This window comes from Equus quagga, chromosome 11, assembly GCF_021613505.1.
Source record: "Equus quagga isolate Etosha38 chromosome 11, UCLA_HA_Equagga_1.0, whole genome shotgun sequence".
Classification (NCBI taxonomy): Eukaryota; Metazoa; Chordata; class Mammalia; order Perissodactyla; family Equidae; genus Equus; species Equus quagga.
In genome coordinates, this window is record NC_060277.1 from 95,790,469 (window position 1) to 95,803,996 (window position 13,528).

At 57.0% G+C, this 13,528-nt stretch overlaps 1 protein-coding gene across 1 annotated transcript in view; it reads right to left on the reverse strand.

The window, feature by feature from the left end:
* ZNF385C (zinc finger protein 385C) overlaps positions 1–12,972 on the reverse strand; it is a 34,571-nt gene extending 21,599 nt beyond the window's left edge. The window contains exons 1-2 of the mRNA XM_046676205.1: positions 12,941–12,972; positions 5,494–5,745 (exon numbers count right to left, since the gene is read on the reverse strand). Coding sequence (XP_046532161.1) covers positions 5,494–5,743 — 250 coding nt within the window. The 5' untranslated portion in view covers positions 5,744–5,745; positions 12,941–12,972. The remainder of the gene's footprint in view (positions 1–5,493; positions 5,746–12,940) is intronic.
* Positions 12,973–13,528: the final 556 nt, after the last annotated feature.

A 13,528-nucleotide genomic window follows, 5' to 3' on the forward strand; every position in this document is an offset into this window, starting at 1 on the left:
GAGGGGGGGGTTGGCAGCAGCAGCTCCTGAAAACAGGTTTGTTAAGAAGAGGCTCTAGGAGGAAGGACTTGCTGGGGTGGGGAGAGGAAGGGAACTCAAGCCCAGAGCTAATTAACCCACCCAGACACAGACAGAATCTTTGTCTTCCGTGGGGGCAGGGATCTGAGCTAAGCCCCCTAATTCTCCACCCAGAAGGCCTTGCCTTTCCTGGTGGTCCCTCGGGGGAGATGCTGATGGTCAGGTTCGCACTTGGGGGAGGGGGATGTGATGGCTGTCCAGGGAGAGCGAGAAGCAGTCCCATCATCTGCCACTTAAGGAGAACAGCAGCAGGAGGCACTGGTTAGATTTCAAAAACTTCTCAGTGCTCTTGCGGGAGCACAGTTTCTCTGAAACATGCACCCAAAGGCTTCAGGATGGGCTGGGGGGCACTGAGAAGGACCCAGCAACCCAGGGAGATTCTGAAGTGATAGGGGGACAGGCTGGAGGGCTTTCGGGCCTCCTGATGAGACTGAAATTAATCCATCTGTGGGGAGTGGGGGTGAGGAGCTCATCAAGCCGGTGACCCAGGTGTGACCTGAGCTCAAAGTCTTTGATCTCTGGGGCTCAGAACAGGCTTCTGCAGTCAAAGACTTGGAGAGGAGATGGGGGGACTGATTAGAAGCAGAGCTAGGGGAGGTCTGAGGGTGCAGGGCAGGGGACAGCCTCCATTGCCACTCTGATCCCTCCCCGCCCCCAAAGGCATAGGGACGTCTGTCTGGTGCAGCTGCAGCCTCTTTGCCCTGAAATCCATTATACTCTGACTGCATCTCTGTTTTCCTGTCCCCCTTAGTGTCTACCCTGCACTCCCCACGCAAGGCGTCTTTGGCCATTTCAGTAAGCCAGGGCTTAAGTCATTTCTGAAATCCCCTTCTCTCCACTCTGGTGTCATGTTGCTGTGGATGGGGGGACAGTGGGGGTGGGAGGCTGAACTGGATGGCTGGGTCAGTCCTGCCAAAAGACAGGGGGGATCAGTTGACTTTAGGAGGCTCCCTACCCCCTCCCCAGCCAGCCTAGGCAGAGCAGGCCATGGCTGGCATCTCCCTATTTTTCAGTTGAGGACACCAAGGCACAGGGAGAGGAGAGGCCAGGGCCCTAAGCATTTGTGGAATCATGTGTCCTGGGAGCCAGGCTGCCTTCTCTGGGCCATCCCTCCTCCCCACTCCACAAACATTAAGGCTCAGTGTCTCTTGATGTGGGCCGTTCTCCTCAGCAGCAGGAGTGGGGGGTGAAACAGGCTTTAGAGTCAGACACGCTGGCATCTGAGCCAGCTGTGTGGCTTTGGGTGTGTTGCTTAAAGTCTCTGAGCTCCAATATCCCAATCAGTAAAGTGAGGGCTGAATGCCATCATCTCTGCCTGGGATGGCTGTGGGAAGAGGGAAGGCCATGTGCATGTGGAAGTGCTTTGCCAACAGTTCAGCTCCCAAGCACTCAACTTGGTGCTGGGGGTAGGTCATAGCTCCTTGCCAAGGTGTCCCCCATGTGCTGTGCGGGCCCAACATCCACACAAGAGGTTGGAGCTAGGAGGGTTGAGCTGGCAAACCTTTCTCTTTGCAGATGTTCAAGAACCACCGAAAATTATTGAGGAGGGTGTGTGTGTGACAGTCAGTAAGATCACTGAGTTCAGCCTTAGGGGGTGGGGGTTCTTGGTGCCCACAGCCCAATGGGAGGAGGGGCAGGGGGAGTGAAAGTTGGCTCAAGACACATTCTTGAAGAAGGAAAGGGCCTGCTGTGTGGGAGACAGAGACAGAGGGGGTGGAGGATGGGCAGGGAAAGGTGGGGAAGTGCCTGGAGGAGGGGGATGGGGAAATGTGGGGTACCTGCTGTGTCCCCATCCTGTGCCCCCTCCCAGGTGTTCCAGGCTCTCTCAGGCTGGCGGCTGAGTGTGGCTCAGGCATTGGTGAGGAAGCTCAGAGCGGGAGAGCCACCCATGCGTCTGCCTCCCTCAGAAGGCCTCCAGGGCATGAGCAGGAGCGGGTCCCCGCCTCACTGCCTGTGATGGCCAGGCACTGTGCAAACCGCCAGCCCCACAGACCCCTAATCAAAGTGACAGCTCCAGGAGGCCTCCCAGAGAGGGAGCGTCCAAGTGTCTGCCTGGGCCTCCCACCCCGACACCGTCAGCACCCTCCCAGGTGCCACAGGAGCTGCCACAGGACCGAGGCCTCAAGAACAAAGCAGCAAGTGAAGCGCTCCTCATGCTTCTCCTCAAGCCTCCTGAAAGTAGAGGTGGCTCTCTGGTTCCGAGGCTGGAGGCTGCCCCAGCCAGCCGCACCCTAAGGGTCTCTGCCAGGCCTACCATAGGCTGGGAGAGACCTTCACCTGAGGTCCCCCACCCAGGGGCAGCTGCTAGCATCCTCATGCTGGGGGCTGCCTCTCCCACCCCCAGCTCTCAGAGGGCCAGGGAGACAGGAGAAATCCATGGGGGGCATGGCCTGGAGTAGGCTCAGAGATAACTAGGCCAGTGGACAGCAGGTTCTCCATCCGGAGCCCCAGAATTCCAGGGTTCCCAGAAATCCGAGGACACTTCCTCCTCGCCCCAGGCACAACCACCACTTGCTATGCTCCCACAATGCCCTTGCTCCTGTCAGCATGGCAGTTGTAAAGGTCTGGCCCCAGGGCTGTCTCTCTGATGATGAGTGCCCACAGGGTAGGCACCAAGCACACTCAGGGCAGAGTCCTGGCATCCTGCACGGGGCCAGCACAGGGCTGGAGGGCTAGGCAATGGATGGACTGAAGGACAATGGAGGGACAGTGACTTACCAGGTCCCATTTAATAATCTGGAGAGGAGTACGAGGCATCGTGTCTCCTGGTGATCCCCCAAACCTAAGCAGTACTTGGGGATGAGGACTGTGGGAAGAGGGAAGCCAGGTGAAGGGGGTCCTTATCCCTCTGGGCACCCTGTCCCTGGCCACAGGTATCTGGTGCTGTGGTCTTTCCTCCTCACACCCCACCTGCTCTCTCCACGTTGGCATGGTTGGGGGGGGGCGAGTGCTTGTTCCCTGGGGACCACTGCCTGGAAGGAGTACCCAAAGAGGCCGTGTTAGGGGGAACAGGGTGGGATGCATCCTCAGGCCACAGGACTGGCCTTCCCCACCCAACACTCTCCTCCAGCCCTGCTTCCCTCTCGGCAGCCCCCTTACTAATAACGGAACTGCCCATCGCAACATCGCCTAATCTAGAGTCATCCTTGGCACCTCTCCCCCTTGGTCCCCACATCCCATCAGTCACTAAGTCCTGCGGGCCCTGCTACAGACAAGGCCCCAGAATCTGTTTCCTCTACCCCTCTCCCTTCCTTCTCATGTACCCCCAAGCCTCACCCTTACCCCTTGCCGGAGACCTCTAAAACCACTAACTACTCCTGCTCAAAAGCCTTCAGTGACACCCATCACCTCTGGGACAAGGCCAAACGCCCAGCACTGCCCGCTGCCCCTGGAAACCACAGCCTCAGGGCTCTGTGCATGCGCTCCAGCTGGCTCCCAGCCTGGGACTCCCTTTCCCTCACCAAGATCCAACCTCAGTGTCATTTCTCTGAGGCTTTCCCTGACTTCTGTCTGTTCACCTCTCCCTCTGACTTCTCGAAGCACTCCGTACCCACCTCTACGAGGCCTGTTATTATCTCGGGCAAACTCGTCTGCACATGTAGTTCTTTAGACAGCTCTTTCCTGACAGGCAGCAAAATACGAATTCCAGACAAATACTGATATGTTCTTACTTATATGCAGAATCTAAAGAATGCTGAACTCATGGAACTCATGATGGTGGTTGCCAGGAGTTTGGGGATGGGGGAAATGGGGAGATGTTGGTCAAAGGGTACAAACTCCCCCCTGTGAGATAAATAAGATCTGGGGGTGTGCTGCCCAGCATGGTGACTATAAGGAGCAATACTGTATTATATACTTGGAAGTTATGAGGAGAGTAGATCGTAGCTGTTATCACCACACACACACACAAAACGTGAGGGGATGGAGGTGGTAACTAACCTTATTGTGGTAATTATTTCAAACATCTACATGTATCTAATCATCACATTGTACGCCTTGAATTTACATATATGTCAATAATACTTCAGTAAAGCTGGAAAAAAATTAAAATATGAATCCCCAAAACAGCAGCTTGCACATAGTAGGTTGTCTCTGAATATTTGATGAATTAATGAGTGATTTTGAACTCAGACACAGACGCACATGTGTGCGTGCACACCCCCTGCCCCCCAGAAACATCCACACAGTCAGATACACTCATGCAGAGTCACACCCTTGGGGGCCAGCCCCAGTGCTCAGGTGGCAGAGCTGGTGCCAGCCATCAGAGCATGCCCTGCTTTGCTTATGCAGGGACCTCTGCCTGCCGTGTCCCTTCTTCCCTCACCCCTATTCCAAAGCTCTGTGCACCCCCCTCCTTCAGGAGGCCTTTTGTGCTGCCCCAGGTATAATTGCCCTTTCTCCTTTGTACCCCTGGGGGTATGTCCTGCATGGCACCCACAACACTCATCTGTTCTTTCTGTGTCTGTCTCAGCCCAAAAGATAGACTCAGTCTTGTGGGGACAGGGTGGTGAGGAGTGAGACTGGAATTTATTTGTCTCCAGGCCCCAGCACAGTGCCAGGAACACAATGGCTGCCCCACAAGTAGTCACCAAAAGAAGAGGCAGACGTCTAGGGGGTGTCTGAGTTCAAAGCGTAGCCCTCTGGCAAAGCTACCAACCCGGGCTGCAAGGTAGGTTTCTGGTGGCCGCCCCCTAAGAACCAGGCAGAAGTTCCAGCCCTTCCCGCCTCCCACACTGCGCCTGGTTCTGAACCTGTTTCCCCTGCCAGCCAGCCTCCCGCCCCTCCTCACTTTGCTCATGGCCCCCATGTGCCTGTCAGCTGGAATCGCCCTCACGAATGCATTCACCCATTTCCTCCAGAAATCTGCCTTGCAGCCAGCGGCCCCCCTCCACGCTTGCAGCCAAACCTCTGCAAAGTCACCCCAGCCAGGGAGAGGCAGAAATCCTGGCCAGGAGTCCAGCAGCCAAAGGAAGAGGAACTTCCCCCTACCCTCCGGACCATCCCTCAGCCTGAGTGTCGTGCATCTTGCTGACTCCAGCCTTCAGAGACCAGAGGGGGTGCCTGGATACCCTGCAGCAGAGGCCCTTGTCTGAAAGACTATTCCTGCCAGGGGTCCAGAATGGAGAAATGCTACTTAGGGGTCCTGGTCCCAAAAGACCTCATCAGGAGAGCCCCCAGACCCAAAATGACCGCAAGAGGAGACCTCAAACCTAAAAACCCTCAGACCCTGAGAGAGGCCATAGAGGGTTGTCCAGATGCAAACACACAACTTGACAGCATCTGGGGCACTTCAGACCCTGAGACCCCATTGAGGGAACCCCATATCCAAAGACCGCACAGAGAGAGGCAAAGACCCAGAGCCTCTCTCAGGGGCCCAGAACCAAGTCTGTGGGAGCAGCGCCCCTGCGCACTGACCTGGCCCTGTGGGGGTCTTTCCCAGGCTGAGCTGCCGAAGCCGCCTCTGGTGGGCCCGCCCCCCACAGTGCACCTGGGCCTGGGCGGCCGAGTTCAGCTGAATGTTGCAGACGTCGCACAGCGTGTACGATGGCCGTTTTCTTTCTCGCTTGGGCTTAGGTGGTTCTGGGGGCCGAGGTGGGCACTCAGCAACTCCAGATACGGGGGGCTCCTTCTCACCTGGGGGAGATGGGCTCAGGGGCCGCTTCATACCTGAGCAGATAGAAGGAGACAAGGAAACAAAGGCCGTGTTGTGAACACATGGAAGGAGCAAGAGGGGTTCAAGACCCAGAGAAGCCTGAGCTGTGTGTCCTGGCCGAAACTCCTCTGCTTTCGGAGACCCCCCAATGCAAGGGTGGCAGAGGGGAACATAATGGGGTCAGTTTCAAACAAAGCAGCATTAGAATGCAGAGTTCCCGGAAGAGCGTCAGAAATGTCTACACACTGGGCCACAGAGCAAAGTGCTCAGGGAGGGAGACCCGAGTCCAGGAAGCCAGGTGGGCACAGAGGGAGAGGCAGCAGCGAGCTTGGTGGAGTCACGTTCTGGGAAGCCAGAGTCCTGTTCTCAGCCCTGCAGCAGCGCTGACAATCCTGTGACTGGCAGGCCTGTGGCGCCTGCTGAAGACGCAGCAGCTGCTGGCCAGAGGGCTGACTGTAGAAATGCAACCTCCCTATGCCCAGCGCCCGGCTGAGTGACATTCACAAACGGTGACAGTGTGTGGAGGCATCCCCACTCCTGCCCTGCATCCACCCCTGCCCCATGTGGCTCCAGATGCCCCCTGCTGTCTTGGCCGCCCAGGCTGTGACAACAGTTGGTGTTTTCACCAGAGACCTGGGCCCTGCTGCCTGGGTCTGCTGAACACAGCCCCATCTCTCTCTCTCTCTCTCTGTCTCTCTCTCTCACACACACACACACACCCCAGGCCCCGGAGAGCACACGAATCACCCCTCCAGCCCCTCATCTTCCGTAGACAGTCCTTCCTTTCCAGCTCACTTCTCTGCAACTTTCCTACCTGACTCCGCCTCTAACCAGGTCTATTCTGGGGCAGCCAAATGACCCTTCTCAGACTAAAGCGTGTTCATTTTCACTTCCTTCTTGAATCTATGTGCATGCTTCCTGCCTCTGCTTCAGACTGGGGACTTCCCAAGGGCAGGGCCTGTGTCCCCCCTCACCAGGACACGGAACTCCTGAGGTCAGGGACTGTGTCTCTCCCTCAGACTTCGGGACCCCCAAGCCTAGGGCCTCAATGAGGCATCACCAAGTCCATCTCTCTTGTTATGGGCTGAACTGTGTTCCCCCAAAATTCATATGCTGAAGTCCTAACCCCCAGTACCTCAGAATGTGATTGGATTTGGAGAGAGGGTCTTTAAGGAGGTAATTAAGTGACGTCATTAGGGTGGGCCCTGATCCAACATGACTGGTGTCATAAGAAGAGGAAATTCGGACACAGACAGTTCCAGAGGGAAGACCATGGGAAGACACAGGGAGAAGACGGCCACCTGTAAGCCAAGGAGAGAGGCCTCAGAAGAAACCAACCCTGCTGACACCTCGATCTGGGACTTTAAGCCTCCACAATCGTGAGAAAATACTTTTCTGGCGTTTAAGCCCCTCAGTCTGCGGCACTTTGGCAGCCTAGGCCCCACTAAGACACCCCCTAAAGGGCATTTCCTGTGTCTTCAGGCTCACGCTCATTTTACAAAATAGACCAAGTCAACTGAAGTGATGCCGTAATATTCTCATAAGGCCACACATCCAGTGGCGGAGCCCACCTCTGAACAGAGAACATGAATGTCTCAAGTCCACAGCCAAGAACCCTGCCTGCAGTCCCTGGACGCGGCCCCCTGCTCTCAGTAAGCTGCTTGTCCTTATTGTGGGCAATGGTCCCACATAAGTGTCTGCCATTACATGTGGGGACTGTGTGTGAACGGAACAGAGGGGCACAGCGGTTAAGAGCACTAACTCTGTATTGACTCATACCTGGTTTTAAATCCCAGCTCTGCCACTTCCTGGCTGTGTGACCTGAGCTTCAGTCCCCTCGTCTGTATATCTGTAAAATGGGGTGATAGTAACAGTTCCAAAGTCACAAGCTCACTGGGAGGATTAGATGAGCTGATCCATATAAAACACTTCTCAGCGTCCCATAAATGGCAGCTGTTACTAATCCGCAGTGTGTCTGTGTTTTGCAGCTTTGAGTAGAGTCACCTTGTCTGTCACCCTGTATGTCTGTCATGTGTACCTGGGTCTCTGTGAGTGTCTCTGTTACCCCATTGTTTGTTGAGGTGAATCTGTGTCACTCACTCTGTGTGCATGTCACAGTGCAGCTATGTCATGGTGTGAGTGTCATTGTGCCCATGTCATGTAACGAGACTCAGTGAACATCTGAGACTCAACATGTGTTGTGGGTTGAATTGTGTCTCCCTCAAAATTCATATGTTGAAACCCTAACCCCTAGTAGTTCGGAATATGAAATACGACCTTATTTGGAAATGGGGTCATTGCAGATGTTATTAAGATACAGGTGTTATTATGATTTCAAGATTTCTTATTTGGAAATAGGGTCGTTGCTGATGTTAGGTTAAGAGGAGGCCCTACCGGAGTAGGGTGGTCCCCTAATGCACTATGACTGTGTTCTTATAAAAGGGGGAAATTTGAACACAAGCATGCACGCAAGGAGAAGACCATGTCAAGATGAATGCAGAGGTGGGGGTGATGCTTCCACAAGCCAAGGATTGCAAAAGATGCCAGGGAACCGCCAGAAGCTGGGGGAGAGGCCTGGGACAGACTTCCTCACGGCCCTCAGAAGGACTCAACCCTGATCTTGGACTTCTAGCCTCCCAAACTGTGAGACAATACATTTCTATGGTTTAGGCCACCCGGTTTGTAGTGCTTTGTTATGGCAGCCCTAGAAAACTAGTACACCGTGGGTCCGATCTTTGTGTGGTCAGAGGTGCATGGTGACGTGACGGGCCCGTCGCTCTGCAGGTGGTGTAGCTGGGCTGCAGCACCAGAGATAACCTCCAGGTGGCGCAGCAAGCATCTTAGCGGGAAGACAAGAGGTGAAACTTGGTACCAATCGCTCGGGTGGACCCCACTCCTCCACACTCCCGGGGCAACTAGGCTGCCCCCGCGAGCCATGCCAAGCTCCCGGCTCCACGTATGGGGTCCAAGGCACAGCCCTGTCCACAGAGGGCACACTGGAATGTCACTCCACGGGGCTGGGTGCCCCTCACCAACATGCTGCGCTCTCTCACGTCTAGATGGAGGGCATTATAGCTATCCTCTTGCCTTTATAAGTCTCCCCACCCTCCCAGAAGGAAGAAGGGGCAGGGAGAAAGTACTAGGGGTCGAGTGTTGGAGGGGGTTTTAACCGGCCAGCGGGGGGAGGCTTCAGGAGAATGAAATTTCCCCGACTTTACCAAGGAGAGCTGCCTGCCTCACCAGCAAGGGGACAGGGGTATTTTGAAATCTCAGTTCAATTTATGACAGGGAGGCTGAGGACATGGCCCAAGAGAGCAGACAAATATCTGCCACAGGACTGATTAAACCTCTGTGATATACAGCCCCTGGGCTCACAGGGCCTGCTTGGATTCTGGGGCTAATTGTGTGCCCTCAGCCAGGCTGCTGGGCCTGCTGCAGCCTGTCCTGCCTGACCAGGCTTCCCAGCTGTCTCCTCAGGAGCCACACCACTCCAGCTAAGCCACGGCCCAGCCAGGAAAGGTGGAGGAGTGGGCAATTTTTAGGGCACACACAGGTCGGTCTAACCCCTGCCGTGAGCATCGGCAGGTCAGCACCCCCTGTGCTGGGTTCTGTTCACAACCAGCATGACTCACCGGAGCTGGACCTATCCTTGGACAGGACCTGGTCCACACGCTCTCCTTAACAGAAGAGGAAATTGAGTCCCAGAGCAGGGGAGTGCACTTACTTCAAAGCACATAGAAACACAGTGCAGGAGCTGCTTCTAGAAGTTTCCCTGCCTCCCTCTCTACCATCCAGCGCCCCAGGCCACCTCTTCTTTATAATTACAACCCCATTTATCAAGAGCTTACCGTGTGCCAGGTGCCTTACACACAGGCTCTCTTTTAAGCTTCACAACAACCCCATGAGGTGAGCACTATTATTAACTTATTATCCCACTTCATAGATTAGAGAACAGGCTTTGAGAGGACGATGGCCGGACCTGAACCTACACCTGTCTGACTCCAGAGCCCAAGTCCTTCACCACGGCCCTGTTCCACCTCTCCCCGGAGGCTGCCAAGCCCTGCTTTGAACTGCCGAGTGGTGAGGGGTTACAGATTCAGAGAAGGGCTCCCGCTGCCCAGCCCCGACAGACCAGGGTGCCAGGCCGGAAAGTGTCACACCTGGGCAGGAAGAGTGGAGGCCAGAGAGGCCGAGAGGAAGGCGTGTGAAGAAATGGGGAGAACTGCACTTAACTCTGGACAAAAAAGGTGAAAGCAGAGAAAAAGAGCACGCCCGTACCTGGTGTCTGTCTGTGACTTACACAGGAAGGGGCTAGAGCTCCCTCTGTTCTCACCTTCCCTGAGAGATGGGTTGAGGCTGCAGCAGGGAGGGCAGGGGTGGCACCACGGGAGGGACCCACCCACTTGAATACAGGCACGCAGCAGAGCTGGAGAGTTGATGGAGGCCATGGTTGCTGTCCGCCTGTCTGTCTGCATGTCCATCCATATGGAGCTGGAGGGGGCGGGGCGGGGCGGGAGCTCTCAGGCAGGGCCCCAGTGACGAATGGACTTCAGGGCCCCGGGTCTCAGCGGGGTCGTCGGCACTGCAGTGCGGTAGGATTCTCTGCCTACCTTATCCAGTGATGGAAAGGGACTTAGTACAGAGCAGAGAGTTGTTTCAGCTGCAGCCTGGGAAAGGCAGTCCTCGGGGAAGACTTTGGCCAAAGGGTTCACAGGAGATGAAGGTTCTAGGCCTGTCCCCAGCCTTTGGCAGGCATGAAGGGCTCCCTTACCAAACCCTTAATGAGCCCAATTACACTCTGGTATTTTCTCCCACATCTGCCAACATCTACCCTCCCACCTCCCCCAGCCGGGTCCCGGGCCCTGCCCCTGACAAGGGAGCCTGGCTGGCTGGCCAACCTTGGGCCGGTCCCTGCCCCTCTGGGCTTCAGTTTCCTGTCTTTAAAGAGGGGGTTGGGCTCGGCTAATCTCTTAGGTCCTTTGCAGCAACACAGCGCAGCTGCCTGTAAGGTGGGGGTGGGGGGAGGCCAAGTTGTATTTGTTTCTTTCAGCCGCTGCGCTGCCGCCGCCGCCGCCGCCGCCAAGAGAGAAAGGCCGGGTGGGTATGGAGAAAGAACTGCCTGATGGTGAGTGCTGTTGCCTTCTGGTCACTGTAAAACATTGCCTCCGTCAACATCATAACAACCCTGTGAGGCTTACAAATGAGGAAACTGAGGCTGAGTCAAAAAGAGAGACAGGTGAATAGGGTCAGTTCTCTCCCATCCTATGATGCAGGGGCCGGGGTTGGAGACCCTGGTGAGTTCCCATCCCAGTCACTCACAGGGTCACAAGAAGGAGTGTGGGATCCCTCCCCTCCCCACCAACACAGCTGCAGAGAGGTGTCTGGAAGAAGAGAAGCCTCGTCTGTTCTTGTCCCAGTACAGTGTGAGCCCTACTGGGCTTGGCTGCCCCGTCAATGCCCCCGAGGAGCCACCACTGAGCATTTGGTCTCTTGTCCCTGCCACCTTCCCTCTCCCAAGGCTGACCCCTTTGCCGGGTGGGGAAGGGGAACAACCTAGTTCAGTGCATGGCCACCACAGACTGGCACCCATCCCAGTCATCCTGTGGGCCCAGAGAGCTGGAGTCAACCAGGGTCACACCCAAGACTCCCCAGATGAGCCAGAGACCCCCTAGCTATAGGAGTGGGATGGCCTGAGAGGGGCCAGCTGTGCCAACCCCCAGCCCACACATCTCTGCTTTGCCAGAGCAAGGGACCCTGGGACTGGGTAACAGCTGGTCCAGATGTCAGGGGCCCCAGGAGGGGGGTCCACTGGGCAAACTAAGGCAGCCATGTCTATCTTCCCATCCAAAGTGATGACAGAGGAAGCCTGTCACCTTCTCCTGGGGACTGCTGGGTGCTGGGGATTTCAGGAGTGAGCTGACTAAGAGGTGCTGAAAGTCAACACTCCAGCTCCAAGGAAGGGCAAGAGAGGGCATGGGAGGTGAGGGAGAGCGATGGTCCAGAGATGAGGTCACCCACACTTCCCCTCCTCCAGTCTGTTCTGTCCTCACCCCCTATTGGCTGGATATCCCAGAGGGCCTTCTCCCTTCCTGACACCCCCAAAGACAGAGACTGCCTCTCCTGGGCAGTGAGACTCCCCTAAAAGACCCTCAAGCCACCCTCAGGAAGGACGTCCTTCTTGCTATCTAAGCTGCATCTCTCCTTGAAGGGTCCACAGCGGCAACACAGAGCAGCTCCTCTAAGGTGGTGGTGGTGGGGTGTTAGCCTCACTAGCTCCTTTTCTAGCCTCTGCTACCAGGCAAGGCCTAGGAAACCTGACTTGTGCCACCCCCACCCCCCACGCCCCTCTTTTACACACACCAGGGCCCGGAATCTGGCACAGCTCAGCCTCATCCACGGCCTGCTCTCCAAGCCCAACTCCCCATAGGACTGAGCAGGAGCGCCCCCAAACCCCACTCCCTGCCACGATGGCCTCATCAGCACTTCCAAGTTGGGGCTGGGGGAATGAGTCCCGGGGACCAGAGGGAGGAGGCTGGCAGGTCCTGGGACTGTTTGCCAGCTGTGCCTCCTCCTCAGGCCAGGAGGGCCAACCTCTGCCCATTGCTGGAGATGAGGCGGGCTGCTTGAAGGGGGCGGGGGCAGGACAGGAAGGCCTCCAATGACTGTGCATGAGGGAGGTGCAGGGGCCCCAGTGGCAAGTGTGCTCTTTGCACCCCCAAAAACACAATAGGAGATCTCCCCTTCCCCACCCCTTTCATTCTATTCTATCCCAGGGGCTGATAAGGATGGATTGATTTTTTGGATTCTCTGAACTCCGTAGGAAAAGAAGGTGGGTTATTTGGGCAAAGCCCCTGTCTGCAGAGAATGGTCCCCTCCCTAGGGTGAAGGTCTCACCCTCTCTGCCCAGCGGTCCCCAGCCTGCTTTCCCCTACCGGGAGCTGCGAGTCCTTCTTCCCATCACTCTTGTAGTCTCCACTCCCAACCTCGGTTTCTTAACCTCAGTAACTTAACCTCGGTTGTTACAGTTCTTGTCTCCCACCTTCCCCATACACAAGGCGGGGCAGGGTCCTGGCCGCTGCCCCCAGCCCTACAGAGGCACCCACCCCCGCACCCGCGCGCGGCCCCCTCGAGTGCTCAGCCCCGGCGGCGGTGTGTCGGTCCGCGATGGCGAGCCAGGAGGGCGGTCTCACAGCCGGCGCCCGCGCCTACCTGAAGGGCGCTCCCGACTCGAGCGGGGCCGCATCCAGCCGCCCGCGGCCACCCGGGGCGATCCGGATTCGCGGCTGCCGGAGGTGCGCGGCGAGTGAGTCCCGGGCCCGCGCGTCCCGGGGCAGCCACCGCGTCTCCCGAGCCCGCCCCTGGGCGGCCCGCGCGGAGCAGGTGCCAGGAGCCGCGCCGCCCCGAGCGGAGCGCGGGCGGGTGGCTGGGAGAGGGGCTGCGCGGCAGGGCGCCCCAGGAAGGGAGGCGAGGGGACACCCCAGGGCTCGCCCGGCGGAAGGGCTGGGCCCATTGGTGAGTATCCTCCATACCCCTGGCCAGGCAGGCCTGAGTGCCCGTGAGCTCCCGAGGGGTCCCAGAGCTCGGGGAAGGGACCCCAAAGTGGCTACCTCCCAGGGGCCTGCTGTGACCTCCTCCACCCCCTGCAACTGGTCCCACTTTGGGGGGGGGGGGGCGGGGAAGCTCAGGGAGAAGGAGGACGCTGACATTCATGGAGCACCTACAGGGTGCCAGGAGGGATGGCATTCGATTTACAGGCCAGGAAACAAAAGATTGGGATGTTAAATAACTGGCCTAGTC